This window comes from Aspergillus costaricaensis (genome assembly GCF_003184835.1).
Source record: "Aspergillus costaricaensis CBS 115574 unplaced genomic scaffold BO79scaffold_5, whole genome shotgun sequence".
In the NCBI taxonomy this organism is placed as follows: Eukaryota; Fungi; Ascomycota; class Eurotiomycetes; order Eurotiales; family Aspergillaceae; genus Aspergillus; species Aspergillus costaricensis.
In genome coordinates, this window is record NW_020291805.1 from 227,411 (window position 1) to 253,143 (window position 25,733).

At 52.7% G+C, this 25,733-nt stretch overlaps 12 protein-coding genes across 12 annotated transcripts; 1 reads left to right on the top strand and 11 right to left on the bottom strand.

The window, feature by feature from the left end:
* Nucleotides 1-18: 18 nt before the first annotated feature.
* BO79DRAFT_243202 (uncharacterized protein) lies at nucleotides 19-1,061 on the bottom strand (the record flags this gene model as incomplete). The annotated part of the gene is made up of 1 exon (XM_025685265.1): nucleotides 19-1,061. The coding sequence occupies exon 1, from the start codon at nucleotides 838-840 to the stop codon at nucleotides 19-21; it is 822 nt and encodes a 273-aa protein (XP_025543027.1). The 5' UTR covers nucleotides 841-1,061.
* A 178-nt stretch (nucleotides 1,062-1,239) lies between these two features.
* On the bottom strand, nucleotides 1,240-2,626 carry BO79DRAFT_285172 (Zn(II)2Cys6 transcription factor domain-containing protein; the record flags this gene model as incomplete). Its single annotated transcript, XM_025688329.1, has 3 exons — nucleotides 2,450-2,626; nucleotides 2,080-2,391; nucleotides 1,240-2,031 (listed from the first exon to the last, which is right to left on the bottom strand). Exons 1-3 carry the CDS (start codon nucleotides 2,555-2,557, stop codon nucleotides 1,240-1,242), a joined length of 1,212 nt encoding a protein of 403 aa, XP_025543028.1. The 5' UTR covers nucleotides 2,558-2,626.
* Nucleotides 2,627-2,659: 33 nt separating this feature from the next.
* Nucleotides 2,660-3,616, bottom strand: BO79DRAFT_207346 (NudC domain-containing protein). The gene is made up of 3 exons (XM_025682158.1): nucleotides 3,321-3,616; nucleotides 2,924-3,245; nucleotides 2,660-2,848 (listed from the first exon to the last, which is right to left on the bottom strand). The coding sequence occupies exons 1-3, from the start codon at nucleotides 3,558-3,560 to the stop codon at nucleotides 2,817-2,819; spliced, it is 594 nt and encodes a 197-aa protein (XP_025543029.1). The 5' UTR covers nucleotides 3,561-3,616; the 3' UTR covers nucleotides 2,660-2,816.
* A 260-nt stretch (nucleotides 3,617-3,876) lies between these two features.
* On the bottom strand, nucleotides 3,877-6,976 carry BO79DRAFT_207348 (uncharacterized protein). Its single transcript, XM_025682159.1, has one exon. The coding sequence runs from the start codon at nucleotides 6,667-6,669 to the stop codon at nucleotides 4,066-4,068; it is 2,604 nt and encodes an 867-aa protein (XP_025543030.1). The 5' UTR covers nucleotides 6,670-6,976; the 3' UTR covers nucleotides 3,877-4,065.
* Nucleotides 6,977-7,291: 315 nt separating this feature from the next.
* Nucleotides 7,292-9,354, bottom strand: BO79DRAFT_167071 (2-(3-amino-3-carboxypropyl)histidine synthase subunit 1/2). The gene is made up of 2 exons (XM_025679356.1): nucleotides 9,061-9,354; nucleotides 7,292-8,985 (listed from the first exon to the last, which is right to left on the bottom strand). The coding sequence occupies exons 1-2, from the start codon at nucleotides 9,290-9,292 to the stop codon at nucleotides 7,580-7,582; spliced, it is 1,638 nt and encodes a 545-aa protein (XP_025543031.1). The 5' UTR covers nucleotides 9,293-9,354; the 3' UTR covers nucleotides 7,292-7,579.
* A 284-nt stretch (nucleotides 9,355-9,638) lies between these two features.
* Nucleotides 9,639-10,867, bottom strand: BO79DRAFT_167073 (maleylacetate reductase). Its single transcript, XM_025679357.1, has 2 exons — nucleotides 10,285-10,867; nucleotides 9,639-10,222 (listed from the first exon to the last, which is right to left on the bottom strand). The coding sequence occupies exons 1-2, from the start codon at nucleotides 10,808-10,810 to the stop codon at nucleotides 9,675-9,677; spliced, it is 1,074 nt and encodes a 357-aa protein (XP_025543032.1). The 5' UTR covers nucleotides 10,811-10,867; the 3' UTR covers nucleotides 9,639-9,674.
* A 333-nt stretch (nucleotides 10,868-11,200) lies between these two features.
* On the bottom strand, nucleotides 11,201-12,342 carry BO79DRAFT_207350 (NAD(P)-binding protein). The gene is made up of 2 exons (XM_025682160.1): nucleotides 11,669-12,342; nucleotides 11,201-11,597 (listed from the first exon to the last, which is right to left on the bottom strand). Exons 1-2 carry the CDS (start codon nucleotides 12,302-12,304, stop codon nucleotides 11,235-11,237), a joined length of 999 nt encoding a protein of 332 aa, XP_025543033.1. The 5' UTR covers nucleotides 12,305-12,342; the 3' UTR covers nucleotides 11,201-11,234.
* Nucleotides 12,343-12,623: 281 nt separating this feature from the next.
* On the bottom strand, nucleotides 12,624-14,071 carry BO79DRAFT_243208 (WD repeat protein; the record flags this gene model as incomplete). The annotated part of the gene is made up of 2 exons (XM_025685266.1): nucleotides 12,624-13,644; nucleotides 13,713-14,071. The coding sequence occupies 2 exons, from the start codon at nucleotides 14,069-14,071 to the stop codon at nucleotides 12,750-12,752; spliced, it is 1,254 nt and encodes a 417-aa protein (XP_025543034.1). The 3' UTR covers nucleotides 12,624-12,749.
* A 293-nt stretch (nucleotides 14,072-14,364) lies between these two features.
* BO79DRAFT_167083 (glycoside hydrolase family 7 protein) lies at nucleotides 14,365-16,086 on the bottom strand (the record flags this gene model as incomplete). The annotated part of the gene is made up of 4 exons (XM_025679358.1): nucleotides 14,365-15,126; nucleotides 15,182-15,383; nucleotides 15,435-15,821; nucleotides 15,871-16,086. The coding sequence occupies 4 exons, from the start codon at nucleotides 16,084-16,086 to the stop codon at nucleotides 14,573-14,575; spliced, it is 1,359 nt and encodes a 452-aa protein (XP_025543035.1). The 3' UTR covers nucleotides 14,365-14,572.
* A 431-nt stretch (nucleotides 16,087-16,517) lies between these two features.
* BO79DRAFT_276929 (uncharacterized protein) lies at nucleotides 16,518-17,197 on the bottom strand (the record flags this gene model as incomplete). The annotated part of the gene is made up of 2 exons (XM_025687786.1): nucleotides 16,518-17,091; nucleotides 17,145-17,197. Coding segments are annotated over 2 exons (249 nt in total), but the record flags the coding sequence as incomplete, so codon positions are not given.
* Nucleotides 17,198-18,076: 879 nt separating this feature from the next.
* Nucleotides 18,077-19,548, top strand: BO79DRAFT_167085 (alpha/beta hydrolase). The gene is made up of 2 exons (XM_025679359.1): nucleotides 18,077-18,598; nucleotides 18,651-19,548. Exons 1-2 carry the CDS (start codon nucleotides 18,195-18,197, stop codon nucleotides 19,471-19,473), a joined length of 1,227 nt encoding a protein of 408 aa, XP_025543037.1. The 5' UTR covers nucleotides 18,077-18,194; the 3' UTR covers nucleotides 19,474-19,548.
* A 573-nt stretch (nucleotides 19,549-20,121) lies between these two features.
* Nucleotides 20,122-20,406, bottom strand: BO79DRAFT_225280 (uncharacterized protein; the record flags this gene model as incomplete). The annotated part of the gene is made up of 2 exons (XM_025683725.1): nucleotides 20,122-20,326; nucleotides 20,381-20,406. The coding sequence occupies 2 exons, from the start codon at nucleotides 20,404-20,406 to the stop codon at nucleotides 20,122-20,124; spliced, it is 231 nt and encodes a 76-aa protein (XP_025543038.1).
* Between the last annotated feature and the right edge of the window lie 5,327 nt (nucleotides 20,407-25,733).

Sequence of the window (25,733 nt, forward strand, 5' to 3'; positions counted from 1 at the left end):
AAGGAATTAGTATACCCTCTATACACCCCACGACCCCCTCCTCCCACCACCACCACCCCTCCCACTCCTACCACTCTCATAACTCACCCTCCCCAAATCCCCATCCCTAACGCCATACCCAACCCCATAATACTCCTCCCCAATACTCCCACTCCACGCATCCCCTCTACCACTCTGACCAGCTATATACACCCCCCTCGGCGCCACAATCCCCACCCTATCCCCATCCCCATCGCCAATACTACTCCCCCCCTCCCCCCAACTCCCACTACTCCTCCCGGACACCGACACCGACCTGGACCTCTCCCCATCACCCGAAAAACTCAACGACGGCACCGGAGAAATCACCCCCTCGACCTCCCCCTCCGCGTGACCCCTCCAGGTCGGCGAGTACGGCGGAGGCGGCGTCTCTCTCGTCGCGGTGGAGGTGTTTCCGTAGCTGTGGGTTGTGCTAGGGAAGGAGATTTGCGAGGAGGCGTCGTCTGCTGTTGCATTGTTTCCTGCAGAGTTCGTCTCTGATGTTTGTGGGGTGGTGGTGGATGTAGTAGTGTAGGGGTGTTTTTCGTCGAGGGGGAAGGAATTGTTGTTGTTGTTGTAGCTGGATGAGGAGATGGGCGGGTCGCGGAGGTGTAGGGCGAGGGTCTTTTCGTTTAGGGTTTCGGTGTTTGGGTGGGGGGTGTAGGCTGGGAGGGTGAGGGTGGGTTCTAAGGGGGGTTGGTACTGGATGCTGTTGGGGTGGTGGTGGTGATGGGTGGATGTGGTTGCGGTGTTTGGTGGTGGGGGAGATGTCGGGCTGGTGCACGAGCATGGACAGAGGGCTGCGAGGAGGGTTGATAGCATTGTTTCTGGTCCTGGTCTTTGTATAGGTTCGGAGGATGTGTTCGTGTTGTGGTTGTTGGAGTGAGGTGGTCAGTCTGCTGTAGATGTTCGCAGACTATCGTAGTCTCCGGTATTGACGGGTGTCTGATGGTTGGAGGGGCAAGGTGAATAAAGGCTGATTGAGACACCAGGCACGTCAATGCGATGCAGAGACTACGTGTCTCTGTCTTAATGAGCGAGAGGTGATGTCTACGAGAGTGAACGACTAGGAAAGAAAGTCAAAGTCACGACGAGGCTGCGCCTCAGCATCCAGGCATCTACGTTCCCCGCATCGCTGATTGGTGGAGTTCCCCGCTCCTGGTCTTCACTTTATCGATAAGCGGATAAGATAGCATCAATCAATTGTAGTTCAATCTCATCTCACGCTGGTATGCAAGCATTCTCGTAGTCTTCTATACATTCTGTTGGAAATTTCACAAACTCATCCCATCCCTCACCCAGGTACCATGTGATCGCTGTAATCTCTGACCTCGCTCGCGTCTCGACCCAATACATGTCCGTCCCATACATCAAACCCAACCACCAACTCAGCAACACTAGTGCCGGTGGATCTTTCTGCATCAATCTGGCAAAGAACTGCGGTAGCAGCCTCCCCATCCATCCCGTGTAGGATGCAAAACTCCGGACTCCTCGCTCCAGCGACAGCAGTCCTGTCAGTATCCGTGCTGGCGCATGATACGGGTTCGTCTCTGCGGTGGTCGTGTCATCAATCCCACACAGATCAGCTAGCCCCGGATGAATAGCCACCCGTCCAGGACGCTCATCCTCAAAGAGATCCATCGTCTCATTTTGAGACTTCATGAATACTTCCCACCACATGCTGCCAGCTTTCCACTGCGCCGTAGCCATGATCAGATGGCGTAACCCCCCTTGCAAGGTCAGCCAACTCAATGAGGCAATATCGTCTGAAAAGACAAACGAGCTGAGGGGGTCGTATTCGTCTAAAGAAAAGGAACGAATAGTCAACAGCAAACACGCAGAGATAAGACTATCCGTGTTCTTCGGGCCGATGGAGGTAACTTCCCGAGAGTACTGAGTAATGGCCTGCTGCCAGTGGTAAGTTTCCGTGAAGGTATAGACACGACCATCCGAAGCCAGATGACGGATGTGCGAAGTGGCTGCTGCAATGATAGTGTGCAGTAGAAAGGGTGACTATGCTGTCAGTAACAGTACACCTGAGTAAGATGAATTCCAGCATACATTAAACCCTAGCTGAATGATCTTCGCCTGCATAGCGGATTGAGCGCCTTTCGGCCCGAGCGCCGGGTTTGTTAGGCCATGGTGGAAGTGCTGCAATGCTTGCACGACGGACAATGGGCCGCTTTTTGAATCCAACTGCAGTATCTCGTTGATATTCTTGGTCACGGTATCCACCGACATGCAGTACGCTTTTGAATCGGGCGGACTCGCAAGGAAGACGCTGACGCTGTCTTTGTCTTTGGTCTCGGGCTCATAGCTGCAGTCGAACCCGAGTTTCTGGCATCGGTGGCAGGATGGTTTTCCCTCGTCACACTACAGTTAAGAATAGTACAATTAGAGAGGGCGATGACCAGAAGAGTAAGGGGAATACCTTGACCCGTCGCTGCTTGCAAACGAGGCAGCCAGCGCGGGATTTGCGATGCGGGCGTCGGGGATGATAAGTACGGGGAGAAGGACGAAGTTGGAGGACAGACTGCATGGCAGCCACCAAAGTTGCTAGACCTTGCTACGTTCCATGAAGGTGCATAGCTTGCATTCATACGATGAGGATATGTGAAGAGAACAAGATAGTAAGACAGATAGACTCATGACATATGACGATGAGAGCAGCCAGCCTCGCGGGAGTGCCTGACCAGACTAGTCCTAATACGGAAGCCAGCTATATTCCACCAGCATAGCATACCAGCATAACATACAATTCCAACAACATCATAATTCATATACCACTGACTATATACCTAACCAATCTGCGCATTCGAGAAATCCATCTCTGCAAACACACACACACACACCACATTAGCACAACCCACACCTAAGAAAAAAAGAAAAAGGGAGTAATACTAACCAGGATGTTCCTCCTGAAACTTCTTCAAAATATCCCTCTTCTTCTGCTCATCACTCGTCAACCCACCCATCTCCTTCTGCCTCTGATCATACATCATCTTCTCGACCATCGCCCTCGTCTCGCCATCCAACTCACTCAACGACGAATTCTCCGGCGTAATCTTCGTAACGTCGATCTTCGGCGCACTCGTCACAACATGCGCCCACCACTCCACCTTGTTCACCTTGTCCAGGTGGATCGAGATTTCTTTGCCAGGCGGCTGGGATGTCGATTCGAGGGTCCAGGAGCATTCGTCGGGGATGACGGGGTGGGGAAATTCGCCCTACGATATTCCAGTACCAGGTTAGTATTTATAGCGAGAGATGTAGAGTGATAAGTTGTGGAGTGGGATGTGTACGTCAATCAAAGCCTCCTGTCCCTTGATCGCAACGCGGATTTTCGTCTTCGTGAGAACAACATCCAAATCCCGACCGCGGAGGTTCGATGCTACGGGGATCGTCACCTCCACGTCGCGGATCGTTTGGGTCCATTTGTAAGGCAGCTGGGCTTGTTCGGCGGCTTCGCGGGCTTTGCGGGCGGATTCTTCCTCGTCGCGGCGGGCGAGCTCGGCGGGGGTGGGGGGTTGTTCGTCGGCCATTTTGCTGTTGTAGTTGTAGTTGTGTCAGTGGGTGAAGAAGCTGTATTAGGGGGAAGTTGGGGTCATACTTGGTTGTGGAAAGATTTGTAGAAGAAGGTTGTTTGGAGAATTGGAGGGAATTACAGATGGTGGGGACTGGCCGGATGGCTGGAAGCTTCCGCGTGCGGGGCAACTTTCTACTACGTTTATTGTGTAGACATCATAGCAACTACTAGTAGACTACAACAAACACTATGATCAATGCAGATAATGGTAGGGCATGGTGGGATATCGTATGTCATTATTTTATTACATACAGTTCCTCCAGCAATGACCCACAAATTCTCTCCTGTCCTCCTGGGACAACAGGACCCCTCAGCGCCCTGCGCATCAGGGCAACCCGCAACAGTATCATTTGCTATGCACGCTGCTATATCTGCAGGCCCAGATAAAGAGTAACTCCGAAAATAATCATCAGTCCGCCCATCCTCGACGCCCGTAGATCCCTGCCAGCCATATTTTATTTTCATCCCGTACTGTCCGTCAATATCTCCTCGCCTAGATCCTCAGCTACGGGTCCAGGATACGTCGAGGCTTCTTCAATATGCTGTACCTCGCCGTGTTCCTCCCGCTCGATAACGTCGAAGAATTCGCCGGCATACTCGGCCATCTTGTTTGCCATTTTATTCGCCAGCTTGTCCTGCACGATTCCCTCCAGCAGACGCATGTCCTCTTTCCATTTGCGCTCCCGACGAGCCTTTTCTTCTGCCGGCCGGCGGCAAGTCCCGTCTCGTTCCCGCACCTTCAGGCAGTTCGGGCACAGGTAGTTCGCTTCGCAATAGGAGCAGTTGCACGGCGGGAAGGCGATGGTGCAGTCCTCGCATACGTACACCGAGCAGCTGGTGCACTCGCGGAGAACGCTGGCGCACCGCTGTCGCTGGTCACCGACCGCTCGATACTGCGGACAGAAAAAGGACTGGCATCCTTGCCATCTGGGCTGGTCGGACGGCGAGTCGCAGTAGACCGAGGATGGCGAGGATGAGCGTGAACGGTTGGAATTGGAGATGGAGAGACTGCGCGAGCGGCGGTGAACCAAAGGCGTGGGTCGAGGATGGTCGAACGCGCTACTGCTCGCCTCGGGAAAGACCTCTTGGTTGTCCTCGGTAAAACTGCTCGTAGTCGAATCAAGGATCCGCTGCGTCCGATACGGCAGCTCGAACTCTGGCACGGAATTCGTGTAGGGCATCCGCGATGACACAAACCCGCGAGAGCCGTTCTCGGCGTGGTTCTGGATTGCCAGCTTCTCCAGCGTGAGATCACGGTACCCACAGATCCTCAAGCGGAGTCCCCGCAGATCATGCTCAATACACAGCGGCTTCGAGCAGCTCTTACAGTGGACCTTCCACTGAGGCGTGTCGTAGCAGTCCTGGCATAGGTTGCGCGGACAAGCTGCAGGCTGTCGGTCGGGCGGCCCAAGTAGCCATCGCATCATGGCGATGTGTCCGGTCTCCAGCGTATAGTCGGGCTTGCGAGGGTCTCCGTAGGCGTCCCGCGGGAACGTCTTGCTCCATTCCTGCGCCGAGTACTCCAGGTCCTCCCACCCCTGTCCTCGCGGCAGGGGCACGGCTCGTACTTGATCCACATCGCGGTTCGGTGTGCCGATACTGATGCCGCCGCCGCCAGAGAAGATAGGCTCAGTGCAGCACCAATGAAACGTAAGGGCGGGATAGGAGGGAGTCGCGTTGTTGGCTACAGTGGTGTTTTCGGAATCTTCGACAGGGTCTTGCATAGAACATGGCGACATCGTAGCTCCAGGGGCCCACCAGAATGGACTGTCCTTGGATGCCGATCGAGGCCGGCAGTGCAGATAAGGCCGTTCGTAAGCGCAGCTAGCACACAGAGTCTTTCGACATCCGACACAGTGCATCAATATACTGCATTGCTCGCATCGTTCAGGGATCAACTCGCAGCAGTTGTCGCAGCGGATATTCTCAACGAACTGTGTATGGCTCCGTCGCAAATGTGCCGGCAGCATCTTGCCCTCTCCATGGTCTCCACTCTCTCCGGTCCCCAAAGCCTCGCCGTAGTAGCCGGTCTCACTGTGTTCCCACAGCTTCGCATCCCGCTGAACTGGACGGTTCGCCTGGTCTACCGGACCGATCCAATTCTTCGACCTCCACAGCCGATCAAACACCACCCACACCTCCGCCGACCCCTGTGGAACACGCATAGACACGTAGCCCCGCCTCCGGAAACATCTCCCCGCAGGAGTCGAGCACCACGCGGTATCCGTCCAGATGCCCAGCTTGTGGCAGAGGTTGACCAGCTCATGTGTGGGTTCGGAGTCGGAGTCTTTTCGCGACAAGGAGGAAGTCAGATACGGCCGTCGTCGATGATGTCGACATCGATATGTGTAAAGACTTTTCAGTGCAAGATGCTTGGTATCCGGTGAACTCCCAATATTTTGCTCCATGTTGACATCATATTGGAGGCCAAACATCGTGAGGTACGGGATGATGTGGTATTTGAGCGACACGTTCTTGCAGCCTCGTACGGAGAGATGTTCCAAGGTCTCGCGCCGCGAATGTAGTACCGTCGACATCAGAATCTGCCCCGACACAGCTGTGTTATCCAACTCCAGACTGCGCAAGCACGGACTAAACGGAATCACCACGTTCATCAACAGCTGGTCAAGGGCATACGGACGCGACTGGCGCGGGATGACGGTCTCGGAGGAGCCGGTGAAGACAACCCGGAGGGGCGGCGGGGTGCCAGAGGGGTAGAGGAGCCGAAAAGAGAGGTATTTCCATGCTGTCGGGTAAGAGCGGAGGAATGAGCGGAGGTAGCGGGAGGTATGGTAGAGGGCTAGGATGGCCTCGGTGGGAGTCTGCAAAAGGAGAGATTCGAGGATGGGGGCATTGGTGGTGACGACGAGTTCAAAGGTGGATAGCGGATGTTGGGCCGGAAGGACGGAGTGTTCGAGCGCGGAATCCACCAGGTGTTGCTGCTGTTGGTCTCCGCTGGGCTTGCTGGCCATGGCTGTAGTGGTAGTAATAGTAGTAGTAGTCAACTCAGGGCCCGATCGATGATCGATAGCGGGCACTCCCGGAATATGAGATACGGATGGCATGACGATCCGAATCGGATGGCGGGACCCTTTGCTTCTTCAACAACCTTTTTTTTTCTTTTGATTTCACTCCCCTGAAAGGAAGCTGGAGGTTAGAGTGACGCGAAATCGCGAGCACAGCGGAGAATGCGGGAGAGGGCCGCACATCATAAGGGAAGCAGGAAGGAGAGCATGCGCAAGGAGGGCGGATTACACCCAAATGTTGGACATAAGCAGTGGCCATCCACGGGAAGGAGAGGAATAGGATGAAATGGAGGGAGAAAGAGGGTCAGAGAGGGAAGAGGAGGGAGAACAAGTTACAGCAAACCGATTGGGGGTGGCTTGGACAACTCAGCTCAGAATTGGCGATGGGCAACAAAAATCCAACGGGCGGCCGGCAATCATGTGATAGGTCGCCTTGGCCCCGTTGGGATGCCACTCTTTTTGGTTATTGTTGCTTTGCCTTTGCTTGTTGATTGATGATGATGATGATAATATTGATGATGAGTTCAGACTTATTCCTATGACGATATATGTTGGGTCACCGGAGTCTGTGGCCTGACGGGTCTCAACTTCACTAGTGATTCGTCCCCAGTGTATTTTATTGAATATTGAATTCATCCCTCTGGATTTCTTTCCACTATCTGCTGCTAGCTGCGTGGTGTTGTTCTCTGCCCCCGACGATCCAATCCACCACTACAACCACAACCACTAACCTCGCCATCCGCTTTGGGCCGTGCCAGCAGCATCAGTAGGGCACAAAAAACAGATCCGTCAATCCATCAATACAAAGAAAATAGCAAACCACTAGTTCCACCTGACTATGCTTTGCCTTGCCCTTCCCCCTACTCGTTCCCATACTTTCTACCCTTTTTCAACGGTCGCGCCCAACAATCCGGTTCTCCGAACGCCAGGGGAGCGAGGGCGGCCTGAACTAGTGTCGCTCTATTGTTTCTCCTACTGTATATCCCCTTGCAATACCCTTGCGCCCTTCCACCACCAGCGTGCTATCCTTGGCATCCTCCTCCTCGTACTGGATATCGAAATCACTGCCCAGCCCCTTCCACGTCCGTTGCGACCGAAGGAACTCCGCTCCAGGGGAGATGGTTCCGCCGATCATCGCCAGATCCCCTTTGGCCCGTCTGGCCAGAGCTCGCGCTGCGGATGGACCTCCAGCTGATGCTGACGAGGCAGCACCTTCTTCTCCTGAGGCAGAAACGCGGGGTGCAGGGTTTCGCATGGGCCGGGAATGCGAGACATACCGGCCAGTGCGCAAGTCGAATTCTGGCGGAGCCGACTCGGGCTCGGACATCTCATCCTCATCCTCCCCGTTCGCAGCATCATTTGTCGACGCATCTCCGTTCTCTGCCTCGGCAGCAGACTGATCCAGGACGGTCTGGAAATCACTCTGCCAGGCTCCTGTCCAGACCCGCTCCGTATCCCCCTTCAGGGTAAGCTCCAACTCAAACGGCGTGATAACCGGCTTCCAGAAATCGCGACTATCAACGAGCGAGCTTTCCCAGCACCCGATGACCACCCAGCCACCGATCTCACTGAAGTTAGCCACCTTGGCCGCATTCAGCTTGCCCACCACAAACAAATAACTCTTCTTCCCGGCCGCCGCGATCCGCTCCCGAACATGATCCACAATATGCAGGTAATTCTTCACACTCAACGTGTTGACCAGGATACCAAAGATCGGGGCAGTATTCAAGGACGTCAGGATAGCATAGCGACGACGCAAGGCAGCAGCCGTAGACGCAGGCAGGGGCTTAACATCCTGCCCCGGCTTATCCGTAGGATAGATATAGATAGCCGCCACGCGAGAAGCAAGGGTAAGCAGCAGCGCCGTAGGCGGATCAGAGATATGGAAAAGCTGCCACTCAGCCAGAGACTCAGGGCTCTCGCGCACCGTCTCCGGCACCGTCCGGTTCGGAATAGCCGACGAAGGGTCATGAAGCACCTCCGTCGCAAACAAATTCGTATACCCCTCCTTCACCAGAGCCTCATACACCGCCGGGACATGATCACAATAAGTCACATCAGCAGCCAAAACAACCTTCGTGTCCAATTCCGGATACGTCTCCTTGAACGCACGCACCACCTTCTCCAACGCCAACTCCTTATGCGTAAACACATAAATCACAGGAAGTCTCGCCGTCGGCGACAAACACGACCGACCGTAATGCACAACCACATCGGCATCCACATGCTCCGCCGCCACCTCATCCACGCAGCAAGTTCCGTAGGACGTATCGGCCAGGATATACAGCCTAGGCGCAGGCTCAGCCTCATCCACCTTCAACTGAGCCACCGACTCAGTCAAACCCTTCTCCCCACCTTCTTCGCACTCCGCTCCCGCACTCTGCCCACGAGCACCCTCTCGCGTCGTAGTAGTAGTATCCAACCCCCGACTCAAAAGCTGAAACACCCTCGGCGCATCCGGGAGCATATCATCCGGAAACTGCAGCGCAATGCGCTTATACCGCGCCTGGCGGATCTCCTTCAGCGTGCGTTCAATGTCATATGTGATGGCGATTTCTTCGTCGGAGACGGGACCGCTGCGGTTCGGGACGGCTGCTGCTTCTTCGAGGATGCGGTCATCCGGGGTGGAGAGGACTGGGGCGGCCTCCATATCGGCGCCCATGGTGGGGGGAAGCTAGAATGTGTGTGTGTGTGTGTGTTGTTGATGGTAAGTGTAGAGTTGGATTGAGGGGTGAGGAAAGTGGGATGGATTGCAAAATTAGTTCGGAGTTGATTTTCATTCTGGCGGGCAAAACTTCCACCCCACTTTCACCCCGCCATCCGTCCGCTCGCGAACGGTGAGGGCCAATCGCGGTAGGATGGATTACGGAGGTGAGTAGGATTGTAGGTTATGGTGCCATATTTTACTTGCTATGTATGTAGAAGTGTAGAGGTTTTGGTTCAGTGGAAAGTGTGTTACATAGAATGTAGTACTTATAATTCACATATAGAGTTGAACTCTACACACCCACTATTTACATACAGCCCCTCTCTAAGAATTCAATCTACAAATCCGCCCTCGCCGGCTCCCCAGCCCACACCCTCCGAATCAACTCCCGAATCGGCGCACGCTCAATCTCCCTAGGGTTCCAGTACGGGTTACTAACCGCAATATCTGCCGCCTTATCAATATCCTCCTCCTTCATACCAAAGTCCTTCAATCCACGCTTAACCTGCAACTTCTCCAACAGCACATTCAGCCCGTGGATCGCATCCCCGTTACTCTCCGGCAGCGCCTCGGCCAGCTTCTTCATCGCCTCGGGGATCTTCGGCGCATTGTAGGAGATAGCGTGCGGGAGCACCGCCGTGTGCGTCTCCGCATGGGGCAGGTTGAAGCTTCCGCCGAGCGTGTGGCAGAGCTTGTGGTGGATGGACATGCCTACGCTGCCGAGACAGGTACCGCAGAGCCAGGCGCCGTATTGGGCGGAGGAGCGGGCGGAGGGCGAGCTGGGGTTCTGGACGATTTCGGGGAGGGAGGAGGCGAGGGCCCGGGTGCCTTCTAGGGCCATGAGGTTGATTACGGGGTTGGTGTTGCGCGCGTAGAGGGCTTCCACTGTTGGGTGGTCGATTGTGTTAGTTTGACGGTTTTGGGGGAGGGTACTGGGGAGGACTAACCCGCATGCGCGATGGCATTGACACCGCTCGTCGCACTCATGGCCACCGGCAAAGTCATAGTCAGGTCCACATCGTAGATCACAGTCCCCGGGAGGATCTTCGGGTCGGAGCGAGTCTTCTTCAATCCGTCGGCTGTTTCACCCAGAATCGGGGTCATTTCACTGCCCGCGTAGGTGGTCGGAATACAGATGTGCGGCAGCCCTGTGCGGATGCTGATGGCTTTGCCCAGGCCGATGGTGCTACCACCGCCGATAGAGACGACGCAGTCGGCGCTCTGGGCTTTGGCGTATTCCAATGCCTTGTCGGTGATGTGGGTGGGAGTGTGCATGGTGGCTTCGGTGAAGATGCCGGCCACTTGGCCGTTCAGGACGGTCTTGACATTCTCGGCTTGGGAGACTTGCTGCGGGGTCGAGAGGAGGAGAGGTGCTTTGAGGTTCTGGCGGGCGAGCTCGTCGGGGAGCTTCTTCAAGGTGCCGCTGCCAAAGATGACTCGGCCGGGATTGGCGTTGTATTCGAAGGAGTCCATGGTGCTTGTGGTGGTGAGGGTGATGGTTGGAGTTGTGGATGAGGGGAAGGGATGAGGATAGCGGGGGAGGGAAACTCAACTGAGAATCATGATCGGTATATATCTTTGCCTAGATCGACCCATGAATTGGACTTCTAGGAACCCGAACAGCCGACGAAGCTTGATCATCATGAATAATCCCCCACACCCCACCGTTCCGGAGCAAACGTCATGAAGTTATTGGGGCAAAGGCCTTTGCCGTGGGTCGCCCGTGGAGGGGCTCGGCAGTTGGCTGTTGTTCATGCCGATACTATACTATGAACTGATATTCGATAAACTTCAGTGATAAGTATTCGGTGAATAATGGTTTAAGGAATAGACTTCCATTATTGAGTATCATGATAGTTATGGCACAGTGTGTAGTTGTCCTAAACTGCAATTCCTTCTACTCCAGCTTCAACACCGTATCCTTAGGGCTGACCTGCGCCCACTCCAACGTCTTCTTCCAGGTCTTCCCCTGTTTCTCCCCATCCTGGCTCTCAGGAGAACTCTCGTCCTTTTTCAGAAGAGTGAAGTACCCCGCCTCCCCCGCATATTTCTCACCCACGGCCAACTCAACCACATCCTCCCCGGCCTCCGTAGCCGTGCGCATAGTCGGGTCAAGTAGTCTCAACAGTGGCCGGAGTGGCTGGATTATGAGACGGGAGATGATCCTAAGAATTAGCGGCGTGTTGGTGCGCAGCGCGCGAGAATCACTCAGGTTGCCTGGGTTGATAGCTACAGCCTTGATGTGCTTTAGATTGTCATCCTGATGTTAATCCCGATGTCAGTATACTCGGTTTTGAATATCCAGAAGACTGCAAGGAAGCAAGATAATACCTGAATCAACTGCCCATTCAGCGCATACATCCACATAATAATCGCCAACTTTGACACCGCATACTGATAGAACCCCTTCCCCCTAACATCCTCGTCCGCCTTCTTCGTCGGCTTCACCAGCACATCCAGATCCTCCGGAATGGTAGGCGGATACTTCTCCAATCCATTTTTTCCGGGCCAATGGGCATCACTACCGAAGAGAATAACCCGTCCAGAGTTTGGTCCGAATGAACCTAGCAGACGCAGTACTAGCGAGGCGTGAGCAATATGGTTCACCTGAAAGGTCTTATCCAGCTCATCGGCAGTTGTTTCGAGCTCGCTAGCTAGGTTCCAGTAGTATGCGTTGCAGATGATGCTTGCTAAAGGGGGCAGTGTGCCATTGGTGATTTCAGTGGCTAAGGTCTGCGCGAATGCGGCCACCTCGGAGAGATTGGAGAGGTCTAGTTTTCGGATTGAGGTGCTTGGATTGAAGAAGGGCGTGATGGTGTCGTTGAGACGCTTGGTGTTGGGGTCCGAAGTGGAAGGGTTGCGGACGGTGAGGACGAGAGTGTAGTCTGGATATTGAGTGAGGAAGTGATGGACTGCTGGGATGGCAAGAGAGCTGTTGGCTCCGGTGAGGAGGATGGTTCCTGGCATTGCGGTGGAGTGATGTATGATGGTGATGGAAGGGTATGGGGTACAATGGCTTATGTGAGATGGTTTATGGGCTGGTTGGCGCTTATTATCATTCTTTATGTTGCTTTCCCCTGCTGCCAAGACAGTCTAATACAGCTGCTGATCCTGGACAGTTGAAGCTGCTAGCCTTGAACTAGAAGCCGACAAGGCTGTGTGCAACCGCAGTTCTTTGTGCCTGGATTTCATGCGGTTGGAGCAATATTGTATTGCGAGATACACTAGTTCTGCTCGGCTACAATGTGAAACACTATTTAGATAGGCTGGGTCACACTAATGGCTGATCATCTAGAGATATTAGCATCATTGAGTACGTATTTGCAAAGCACACTCCCAGTTTTGTTTTCCCGACACCAATGCTATGCATAACCTCCCGCTTAGGGTATCAATAAACCACATTCGATTCCAGTTAATCCAAGTCAGCGAAAGCCATGATTTGCTGTCCACCCTTGCCCTTGGCTTTCGTCTTCTTGCGCTTGTTCTGTGCCTTTTCCTGGCGGCCGCCGGCGTCGCTATCATCCGAGTCGTCATCGCTGTCATCACCTTCATCGCTATCGTCACTGTCGCCATACATGCGCTTCTCCCCGGGCATCGCCCCGTACCTATCAGCACCAACAACAGCCTCATGCCAAACCTTCACCACCTGTCCACCACCAGTGACCATGCGCCCCTCAACGTCAAAGCCCAGGCCAACCACGCCCTCAGTCTCATCATGCATAACCTCCGAGGCGACCTTATTAGGGCCGATCCGCACGAACTTGACTTTACCACTGCCCAGGCCAACAGCAACCACCTTGCCCTTGCCCAATTCATCCGGCAGAACAGCCATGGTCTCGAGGGACTCTCCACCACCATCTCCACGCTCCACATAGATCCGCTCGTCCTGGTCATCCCACGCGCCCTTTTCCCAGAGCGTAAGAACACCGCTAGAACCTCCCACAAGCACCTTCTCGCCGCGACTCGTGCCACTGGCTGCCAGCCCGCCAATATACGTCGAACTGATCAACTCCTCCTCCTGATCCTCACTGCGAACAAGCACACCCCGTCGCAGATCCGTAACTGCCAGGGTCGTACCACCCGTGGTCACCCATTGCTTGCTGAACCCCGAGGTACTGGTATCGGAGGCCGGAAGAGGCGTAAGCGACGAAACGTAGTCGTCATGGGGGTGATGAGATTGTTCAGGCTTTGCGGAAACCTTGGAGTAGGGTATGCGGAGATCGTAGAGGTGGAGGGCGCTGGAATCGGTCGCAAGAAGGAGAGTCTGAGGGGAAAGCGCATGAATGATAGTGGGAGCATCGATGGATCTAGAAGCGAATACAATGAGCCATTGAGTCCCCATCCAACCACATATGGAAGGTGATTCATATCCTACCCATTCTTCATCGTAGGAATAGCAATCTTGTTTTCCACAACACCCGTCTCCGCCTTCGCGGCCTTGATCAGTCCGTCCGTTCCGGCCGAGTAGAGCGTCTCGCCATCAATTCCGAACGTCAAGCACCGACAGCTACCCTTGTGGCGTCTCGTCCGCCACATCGTATCAATGTGTCCTCTGCCATTGCGTGACGAGGCATTCGACGTCTCGTCGTCGTCGCTGGCCGCTTCGTCGGTGGGGAGTCGGAATGTTTGGACGTGGCCGGAGGAGAGACCCACGGACACAACGGGCTCCTTGGGGTGCAGGGCCTGGGAGAACAGGTCCGCTGATAGCGGAAGGGTGCAGACGGTGTCGAACATTGCGGGGAATGAGCAATTGCACGAGGGCGAACCTATGCCGCAGTTTTTTTGACTGGCGGAGCTTGCAGCTGCAGGCTGGCGGAGCCGATCAGTCTCGGAGTGAGCGGGCCGACGGATCTTCCGGGGTCGGTTGGTTATAGAGTTTAGGCTTAAGGCTACTTTATCAGTTTGCTATCTATGCAGGGCTGATTAGGTCGGGACTAGCAAAAAATAAGTGTCTCTAGAATTGAGTGGACTCAAAACACAAAATAAGCGAATGTGAAGTGAAGTACAAAAGTTTCAACATGAATTGGAGGAAAACAAGAAAAAAAAAGAAACAAAGTCTGCATCAGTCAATCCGGAGTGAACGAAAAGTAAACGGAAGGCAGCCCGATATACAAAAGCAGTGGCCACTTTTCGGACTAGTTACAAGCCTCAAATCTCCCATATCCCCTTTCAGGAACCTGTCCTGCTATGTCCGGCTTGGGGGAGTAGTTGAGGCTCTGAGCCCAGCGCTTCAGCTTATGCGGAAGCGCTGAAGGTCGAGTTGATGGGACCGAACTTGATGTTCGAAAAGGTCACCGAAGCATCAGGGTGCGCCCCCTCGACTGTGGCAGGGACGCCCGACTCCGAGTCGCATGTTCCGCGTGCAACACCTGGGTCGGTAGCGGTGGCGTTCTCAGGATAGTCACTGTCGAGCCACTCCATGCTGGCATAGTAATCATCCCACAAGCTCAAGATCAGAACCATGGAAGACATGGCATCACTGATTCCAGCAAGTCCATTGTGTGCAGCGAACACATCGTCGTCGCCAAAGGCCTTCTTCTGCGCAGTGCAGAAGTCCGTTGTGATCGAGTTTCCGGTCACTCCAGAGATGCTGGACTCGGCGTTCGCAATAACTTTTCCGTTCTGCACGTAGTAACGCTTGATCTCGCTGAGAGAGCTGGAGCCATCAGTGATGAATTGGGTCACAACCGTCATCTTGGATCCGGTGTCAACGATCTTGCCAGCACCGTAGAAAGATTCGTTGCCCATGCGATAGGGGTTGAAGTCGCAGCCGTCAGGGTCGCAGGTTCCTGTGATTGGATTAGCCGAAACATCCAGCTCGAGCTTTTATCTAGGTACTCGTACCTCCGTAGCGATCATCCGAGTACGTTCCACCGCAGTTGTTACCCTCACACATGGTCTGGCTGCTGCTGTCGCAGGGATGGGGTGTCAATGCGGTCGAGATCTTATTGGCTTCCCAGATATCCATTTCAGGGCAGCAAGAACCGTGGTTGCCGATACCTGTGTTGTCATTGTTGCTAGAAGGTTTCCAGCCATCGACGTTGGCCTGGTTCAGGTTAGCATATAAGCTTTGAGGAGGCTTTCAAGGACTACATACTTCTCCGTTGATGAACTTGAGGTCTCGCGGACATTGGGAGTCACAGTATCCTGTCCCGTACTTGGCTCCGGCCTTGTTTGCAGTGTACCTTGAGGTGCCACCATCGGCGTCCATTGCAGTGAAGTACAGCGCGCCATTCAATCCACATGGGAGGTTAGACACATCGACGTCAAAAGTGAACTCTGCGTCAAGCAAGTCGAACGTCTGGTATTTCTCGTCACTCGTGTCCATGAGATACACACGCGAGCCAACATTGGAACCAGTGACGAATTTCAGTGTCAATGAATCGCCGTCAGTGGTGATACCGTAGGTGGACTCGTAGTCTGCTCCGTCCAGGGCGCAGTTGGTCGCACAGGTTTTATCGTCAGGGCAGAGAGTTGAATCCCACTGTGATGTGCGTCAGCCAGTGCAGCACATAGGTGCCAGTCAAACTCACGGTGTTGCCAGTGTAGCAATTGGTGCTATCATTGACAGAATGGGTCCAGCGCCAGTTTGAGTCGATGACAACCGAGCCACTCTGTCCCGTGCAACTGCCTTCAGAAGTGCACTTCTGCCAGGTCAAGGAAGGATGGACTTCCTCCGTGAGCGTTCCGGCTTGCTGGGCACGAACGGCCGTCAGCAGGGTCAAAAAGAGAAGGGCGCGTTGATGCATTGCAATGAGATTGTATAAGACTCGAGTCGTCTCCTTCTTTCAGTGATTCTGTTGTCTGTCCGGCAGATGTGATTTCCAAGCTGTACAGCGGGATAACCTCCCCATTTATAACATCCCAGCCAGCATTCGGTCTCATACCTCCGTGCGATCCGGAAGAATAGGGTCTCCCATTTTTGCCGGTGCAGCGGACCGTCAGTCCGTCGATGTTTCAAATTAGGCAAGGCCTTATGTGCCGTGAAATGAAGAATGCACGATAATAGAGTGCTGTGTTGCAGAAAGATGGCTCTGCGTATTGAGGTGTGTCCGAGAGTGGGCCCAGATTCTATCACCAGGATGGAGTATATCAGGCTGCTTGGCTACCGCTGTGCCTTATTGGTTCATGGAGTTTCAGGGATTCACGGAGGGCCCTCCGAGTTGTTTCTGTTCCCTGTGTGTAATGAAGCATTATGGTCTTTTCCAATGAAGGCTGTTTATGTCATGTGTGGCCTATTCAAAGCCATGCATGTAGAGAGAATCTGCCTCACATGCCAACTTAGTGAAGCTCTGCGATAGACAGGTTTTAGGGCCCTTTACTCGGGTGTAGGAGCCTTGCCGAGGAGATGCTCTAGGGTATCTCGCAGAATATCATAACCAACACTAGCAAATGGCAGCGATCAGGCAGTCCATTCCGTTGCTGTTTTTCTTCTCCGATACTTAGAGTATCTTCAAATCACAAACCCTGTCATCTATTAGCCGCATCGATTAACAAAGGCCATTCGCAGTCCCATTTGGGAAATACGGAGGCAACGGCGTCCCATGTAGCCGCTGGGTTAATGAAGATGTGGCAGCGTGTGGCGTTGTTTGGGTGACAGCCAACTCCGATTCATCTCAAATCCTGATGAAGGGTTGATTAATTTCCAGGGTCCTCTTTTAGCCTTGTCGATCTCGGAATGCGGGGTGCTACATCCCATCAATGACAGCTCGAGTGGGTGCCAAAATGATTCAAATTTTATGCAGGTAGCTAGGCTGAAATTGATATATCCAAGCCGGTAATAGTAGACTTGGATGGGGTAATCAACGTCAAACCAAGAAATGTTTTGGTCTTTGCTCCCGGTAGATGCCGCCTTACCGGCTTAAACAGGGCGGTTAACATCTCCGACAGACGAATGTTTCACCACAGTTATTCATATCGAATTTCCATTTGTTCATAACGTAAGGTGTTTCCCCAGACGCCATCGCCCTTTCATTTGCCTGGTTTTGTACCTAACGTGGTAATACTAACTGGGCCGTGTCACCTGTAAATCGAACCACTGTAGTGAGCTCACACACAGACATCCGACAAAGCCGACGGAAGCCACGATATGGCGCTGTACCTTGCAGATCGCTTCCCGATTACGTTCGGAGGCGTGCAAGCCAACAAGATCCAACGGTTGCTATTTAGCCGGCTTGAATTTGAGGAGGGCGCGGAGTGATTCTCCGCGACATACATGGCGTAGATGCCAAGATTGTACTGCCTTGCTTGGATTGATCATGCAGCGACTGCATTGACGTTTAACCCATAACAGACAGTCTTGCTACTAGTAGTACTTCAGACAAGGCCTTTGTCTGCATATGGGTGAGGATATCTGTAGTGTCGGGTGAGCAGATTGCCATGATCATGCTTTTAACTTGTGCAGCAGAAATATATACTTAGTTACTATCGTTGTGTTTAGAACTAGTACCAACGGTGGAACTGACATTTCCTAGCATAGACAGATCTCGCATATTCCACTGTCCGTACAATATGTACTCATGTAGTCAGATCCAGATCATAGGAAATGAAGGGGAGGATATGATTAATCATTCATCTGAACTAGGAAGAGGAGAGGACACAATGGTATTCCCTGTGATGCCTAACTAGTCATGAGCCTCGGCAGTTTCTTATCACCCGCTTATCGCTTATCGGATGACTTTTCCCAACTGGAGATGGTGTATCCTCAGGCCAACCGCCCAACCTCGCCGGTCGCTTCCCCCTCGTTCGTCTGTTTCACCGGTCAGGATTAATCTGGCTTGCATCCATTTACTTCCACTCCTGGTTTCTCGTGTAGACTAAAGATCATACAATAGACAGTCACAATAGACGATAGAACATGGCGTGGTACAGCCAGACTATCGAATCCTTCTCCGATTCGCTGGGGACCAGCCGAAGCCAACTTCCCCTGCTCGCCGTCACAGGGGCCTCGTTCACTTTGGGTCTCTTGTTTCGATCACTGCTTTCAGACCCACAACAGGAAAACACAGTGCTTGAGTCCCCGCGCAAGAAAGTCCTGTCCGTGTCCGATTCAGTGAACCGTGAGCTTCCGCTGCCCACGGACGTACTCCCGGGAGCCCGGGATGTCTCTACGCCGTATGGATCTATCCGTGTGTATGAATGGGGCCCAGAAGATGGACCTAAGGTTCTCCTAGTTCACGGGATAACCACTCCGTGTATTGCACTTGGGGGGCTGGCCCATGCCTTGGTTGACCGGGGCTGCCGGGTCATGCTGTTTGACCTGTAGGTGACTCGCTTATGATGAAGAGGAATTATCACTAATATGCCTGAACAGGTTCGGCAGAGGCTACTCCGATTGCCCGTCTGACATTCCACAGGACAACAGACTGTTCTCTACTCAAATCCTTCTCGCCCTAAGCTCATCGTCACTTTCTTGGACTGGAGCCGGTTCAGGTAGATTCTGCCTCGTGGGTTACTCATTGGGTGGTGGCATAGCTGCTTCCTTTGCAGCATATTTCCCCCAATTTCTCTCTTCGTTGGTGCTACTTGCACCCGCAGGCTTGATTCGTGACTCCCAGATCAGTTTCCAGTCACGTCTCCTTTACTCCCGGGGTCTTGTTCCGGAACGTGTGCTTGGCTTCTTGGTTGGACGCCGCCTCCGCGCAGGCCCGTTGACTACCCCGAAGCCGAAGGCCCGTAAGCTTACCGCTGAGGATGCGCTCGCCGAGGAGCTGCCAACACAGGGTGCGGCACAAGTCCAGCAGCTATCTCGGACGTACTCTCATGTCAATGTTCCCAGTGCGGTCCAATGGCAAGTGGGTGAGCATGCTGGGTTCGTGCATGCTTTCATGTCCAGTATGCGACATGGACCGATTCTGCAGCAACGCCAGCGCGAGACTTGGGAACGTCTTGGAAGGCATCTATCGGCACAAAATGATCTCCCGATCGACGAACAGCGTTTGAATGGCCTACCAAGTGATAAGGTACTGATCATGTGCGGGGACCATGATGCTGTCATCGTCAAGAAAGAGCTTGTCCCTGATGCAACGTCGGCACTTCAAGGGCATGCAAGCTTCAAATTCTTCAACGCAGGCCACGAGTTCCCAAGTACCAAATATGAAGAAGTGGCCCAATATGTGATGGAGTTTATGCACTGAGGACCCTGCAAGGAATCATCCTACGATGCTGATCATTGACTTTGATTTACTTTCTTTATAGACATTTTGGAGTGGAATTTTTTGTTAGACTTTCCTGTTTTGGATTGTTGCTTCCCATCTTTCTCATGTTGGCCCACATTGCCATTTCCATTTAGAGCAAATGCCTAGTTTTATCCAGCGATAATTTAGATGCCACATAACTCCACTTTTACTTGGTTATTGACACACTTCAGTATGTTGAATCATGCAATATCTGTGCGATAACTTGGATAAAAGGAGTGGTTAAAACATAGGAGACTGGGTATCTGCATTGTCAAGGATAGACCGCGGCGCGTGTTACGCCGCCAGCTGGTAACTATAGGACCTCTATATCAACTTTCCCTTCCTCTTTCCGGTCCAGCGTTGGAGCAATTGGCTCCTGTTTGGGTATAGCGCCTGCCTGGCCAAACTGGTCGTTTTGTCTTCGTCGTCCTCCATTTTCACCTTCACTTCCTTCCGCCTGCCCGTTTCCCCGCAACCCAGGCAGCATATCGTCTACTTCCCAGTCTCCTCAAAGCGACTCGCAAAAAAGGTCGTCTCTCATAGCGCTTTTATTCTTTCGCGTTTGTATCTTGCTTTTTCTTTCGTTTTTCTTTTTTTGATTTTCGCTCATTTTTTCAAGATCTGTTCTGTCGCGTCGAGCTGGCTTGAGAGACGCGACACATGATCAGAGCGTTCTCCCATTCGTGCCCGGGCATAGTAAGGTGCTTCCGCCGCGGACGACTGCGAAAAGCGTTCCATGCTGCCGCTGCTGCCATCCGGGATGTGACTCAGGTTTCCTGCACTGAGGCTGCTGCCCATGCCGTTGGCGGACCTGCAAGTGTGTGAGTATCAACAGGATTTGAAGAGGTGATCGATGGAAGCTTACTTGGAGGTATGAGCGTTTCCAGACATGATTAATGAAGTTTGGATAATAGTCCCGTGAACTCAGAGGAAGAGCTTGTGTGGAAAGATTTGAGAGAGTTTGGACAGACGATCGTGCGTGATGGACTTTGATTGGGTATGAAGAGAGAAGTCTCTTGGTCGCAGATGGAAAACTTGAGTGGATGAGAAGGCTTGTTTGGCTTTGGATTCGTTGGTGAGTTCTGACCAAACGGCGAGGAGAGACCTGTCCCTATATACCTTTCAACGGCCCCGGCTATATTCCAAGCCTCGCTGTTGCTGACGACTGAAACCGAGAATGTGATACAAGAATAAGTAGATGCCTTGGGAGCGTCCAAAAAAAGCTGGACTGCCACAGACGTGGAGGGAAACGATGAGATTGGAAAATCCGAAAATGGGTCCGGAGTGTGAAGGGAAATGGTAGGAAAGAAGCCAGTAAGTGACACAGGCAGATAAAGATCTTCGGTGGGATAGTGCCTCGGAGTAGTGTATCTCTGACTAACTAGGCTACTTTCAAGGAACGGTTGGGCTGTCTAGTCAAGATCAGCCACTGATCGAGATGAGACTCTGCCCTGCAAGTTCGGATAGCTGCACATCCTCGATCTAGGGTTTGCCGAGAATCAGCCCATTGACCCGATAGACGAATTTAGTCACATTCACCCCAATCCCTAGAAAATTGGAGGCGATGATTGCCAGGGTAAGCACTAGGGTGAAATGTGTGACCCAAGGCCCGGTTCATGAACCATTGGATACAGTAAGGACATTCTGGGGAACCCATGAACGATCATCAGCATGGCCTACATCGGGCACATGAGCCGAGAAACACCATAACCGGTCATTCGGTATGCGTCTTGGGTCTAAAGTCCACTACCAAACCAAACTGGTCATAGCGGATGTTCAACGGCAGTCGTCATCGGATAGGGGCTTTGAGGGCTGAAACGCCCAAATCAGCTTGCTCTGCCCACGATTGAAAGCTTGCCAGAAATCTAGACCACTGCCCCCGATCCCCCTTTGGCCGCCAGCCTACTCCCTTTTCGCACTCGCGCTATGTCATGGTCAAGACCCATCCTTTCTCGGAAAAGAGATGGGGGGGGGAGGGGGAGTGAGCAGCCAAACGAAGAAAGGATCGAAGGCAGACCGTTTGAAGGATCGCCTGAGACCTCACCGATGTGGACAAAACGTGGTCGATCCCATCCAAGCGATCACGCACTGCCCCAGGGGATAGACGGGCTTTGGGCTTCGTTTTCTCTAACCCACGCTTCTGCATCTCGATAATTTCTTTTGCTTTTCAGGTTCCTTGGTTCTTACTGTATTCAGCTAGGATTGGCGACACTATCCACTAACGGTTCTGCGGTCTCCGAAGAATCAACGGCATTATTGCATTCAGTGGCAGTCACTACGAAAGCTGCAGGTGACAATGTCATCTTTCAACAGCATACAAATCTCCAAGTTGGGCAGCGAAGGACATCAAGAGCTAGCTATGGAAAGCCTCACCCCATTCCTTGAACCATTAATTACGATACGAGAGCAGTCCTCGCTCCATCAAAGGACGTAACATCAGTTTTGCTGGTTCTCCTCGCCCTGTCGACAAAACTCCAAAATTAGCAGAGCTTCAACAGGGATTATTGAACAACCCCCGATCTTTATCCGGAGGCGTTCACATACCTGCTTGTCACAGCCAGCCGGCACTGCTGACCTCGGTCAGCTTGATTGAGGGGTTGTCCCTTTAATCAAACGATCAACTATGTACTTGCTGAAAAGGAGCATGCTAAGCCAAGCCTCGTTCTCCTTAAAAGATTGCTGCTGGCCAGTGCTCTGTCAGATTTGCTTTTTCCTGGCCTTTAGACCAGTCAAAAAAGGGGATATCCACGCCCGCGCGATAAGAAATGAGGATGCGCCCCCCAAAAGCAATTGTCGCTTTCTAAATTTGGCCTGGTCAATCACGGATCGTGATGGCACTACCGTAAATAATGGCAAACTACGGAGTAGCGGCGAAAGTACCCTGCGTCAATCCACGGACCTAATCATTCCTATTTGGCAACTAACGTTAGATTCGCCGAGTTGGTGTAAGTCCGGCTGCCTCCTTCGCATGGCTTACCAGAACGCCGGGTCCGTTGCACAAGCTAAAGTGACTATGAACGGCTAACGGAGCAATGGAGGAGTGAACGGCGGTTGGCCATCTCAGGGATCCTCGGAGAAAGCATTCCGAAAAGGGGCTCCTCCAGAGGTCTCACTCACAAAGCGTTGCGCTATTGTCTCCTACTATCTACAGACAACGCCGACTGATGCCGTTCTGGTTTATTTTTCGCTCCCCCCGAATATGCCAGCGCCCTTGCGGGCTCGGGCTTCTCCGCTGGCAGATTATGACCCAGAAACGGTCAGTCTCCACGCCATTCCGCGGGGGAAGGTATCCATCAGGAAACACCTCCAGTGCTATTGATTCACACGGCCTGAAAACGGACCTGCATTCCGGGTAATGCGAGTTCAACCGGGCTCGGCCGCAAAACTGGGTGAGGATACGAATTTATTGAAGAGCCGAGTAAATAATACTGTCAATAATTTTTTACTTTTCTTTTCCCCTGGTCGCGGACACGGGTTGGCTGGTTTCACTGCGCGCCTGCAAGGCACGCTTGGTCCAAGCTCCTAGCTCCAGCAACCTTATCTTTCACATCGCTGCTTCTATTCGGTAAGAAAGCCGGTGCGCAAACCCGCATGGACCACCCTTGGCTGGCTGTCCGGCATGGATAGCAGGTACTCACTAGAGCTTACCGAGTCCAAGGATGACTTCATTTGCTTCATTCAAAGATCCATGGCCTCGTCCAACACCGGACCTTTTCGAAAAGTAAGTGACAAGGTTATAAAACCACGAACAAAAAGCAAAGAGATAAGAGATTAATCAAACTGGACCAGCCAAGCATGCCTTTCCGCGTGGACCGCTGGTCAGAGCTGCCATGTCTCGAACCGAGCCGAACTATGGCAGCGGCCGAGCCTTAAAATTACGGGACCAGAAGAAGAGAGATTCGTAGGAATCCAAGCTAACTGCGCCCTTGACCTAGTGTCTTGCGCAGGCTGTGAGATCTGGTGTTCGCAGCCAAAGCGGCAAAGATCTTCGCCGCAACTGCACGTCGCTGATCCTCCCTTCAGCTGAAGCCTAAGGCATAGTGTGATGAAACTATGAAACAAGTTGACGGAAATTCCGGGGAATTGAGAGTTCCCTCCCCTATGTTACCCCTGTTCTTCGGCGTAACTCTTTTCCCTGTACAGCCCCTTCCGGCCGCCACAAAATTAGCATGACAAGCAGTCGCCATTCACGCGCAGGACAGCTGAAACACCCGCCAGAAGTTAGTTACGTCAACTAGCAGGATTGCAGGAACGAGGTGACGCTAGCAGCTGATGAGGCCTTCATCGGAAATGTGAATAATGGTGGTCCGGCGTTCTCCGTCATTCAGTTGGCATTCGTCAACAAGCCAAGGACCGTTGCTTTTTCTCTCTCCCTTTTTTTCGAGGTATGCTCGGGCATGGACGACCTCGGCAGGGATCCGCGTCAAATCCTCCTCACCGAGCGATACGTCCAAACTAGGACCCTCTACGCAGGAGCTCTTCGGAAGCTACGGGTCCCCTGACTAGTTCTCAGGTACCATAAAACTAGTAGTCTCTGAGCGTTACACGGAAGCGACATACACCCTTTCGGCTTTCGGGATTTGCTACAAATTCGTATCGCTCCCGTCAAATCCCTGGATTATGTCGCTAAGCAAGGTATGCTCGGCCGGAGTGCTACACGAGGCTGGGCCTTTGGATGTCGGCTCAAGCCGCGACACGGAATGAGTCATTTGCGTTTATACATGCGCGTAAGTGCATTGCCATGATATGGCGTTGGCATGTCTCTATCATGCATGCATGGCTCCAGGATATGTGACAAATCTTGGTACGAACAGGTTCATATCAGTTTACATGTTTGCCAAGGCCCAAAACAGCCGAGACTAAGGAAAGACGTTTGATGCCAGACACTTGAAACACTGCTGTTGCCCAATATTTGGTAAGGCAACAGAATCTGCTACGGAGGACTAGTGTTTGCCATCGACTGCGACTTGATGTGCGATCAGAATCTAAGTACGAGGTCGATTCTGTGATCCTTGAGTAGTGGGATCGTGGGGACCGCTAATACGACGTGGAAATGCGTCTGCTATGGCTGCTTTCAGCAAGCTAGACGAGCACACGTCGAGAAAGCCCATCTCTACATAGCAGGTGGGACACTGATGGTCCTTGCTTGTGCACCAAGCGTTACGAGCTGAATCCAAGTTAGTACGCTCTTGGATACTGGTTGCCATTCTTGCTGCCTATGTGATTATAATTGTAGTCCTATCATGTTATTCAAGGTATGCTGCTTTTGGTGAGCGTTACTAATGGTGAATAGGCCAACTGGGACGTGTATGTCTTGAAGAAGTACAACATGTGTGATTGAGAAGTGCTTATTCCACCGGGTGCTGCACAGTTCATGCGTGGAGATCTGGCGTGTGATCATGCTGCTGAAGTGGAACTGTCTAGGTTCGACGCAGCTGATAGCTGAAACATCGCCTGAACGAAGCGAGGAGTGTGGCGGACACCTGCATGAACCAGCAGAATGACCAGATGTGATGAAGTGGAACAGCAGAAAGAGCACCAAGGCCAATAGCAGTAACAGAAGACCAGCTGACAAGGAAGACGGCATAACAATCGGCTAAGAACACGGCACATGGAAGCTTAAGCCTTCGCTTCCGGGTGATCCCTGCGTAAAGTGGATATACTATCTACCTGTTCGTGATCCTCGTGGGGAACCCAACATGGTGGCTTATACGAGGATCATGTTCATCACGAGAGTATTCTTTTTTTTTTTTTCTCAATTGCGCTTCTTGCATAGGATCTTCGTAGACAACATGATCTAGTAAGTTGGCCAGCAATAGCCTCTAACATTGCATGTAATGCAACTACAGAATCTATAGACTGAAATATGCCGCGATCAGCCTTATGGTTCCCATTATCTGGGTTAACTATCCCGAGGCTACCAAATCCACATGGCAATAACGGCAGCATCCCACCGCCAGACCCGAGCAAGGCCAAGGCAACCGAAGGCAACCAGCGAGGGATGGACGTGGCGTCGAGGCGTTGAGATCTACACTTACATCTCCGAGGCGAGTGGCAGCAGCAACGTCACCTATGTGGCGCGGTTAATGACCGGGTGAAAACAAGAATATGCATGTTGTCACATCTGTCCTTGTTCTATGGACGAGGGCAGTATCTTTGCAGCGGTTGGTCTATTCTCGGGCACTCTCCGGTATCTGCAGTGCTAAACCTCGTCTCGA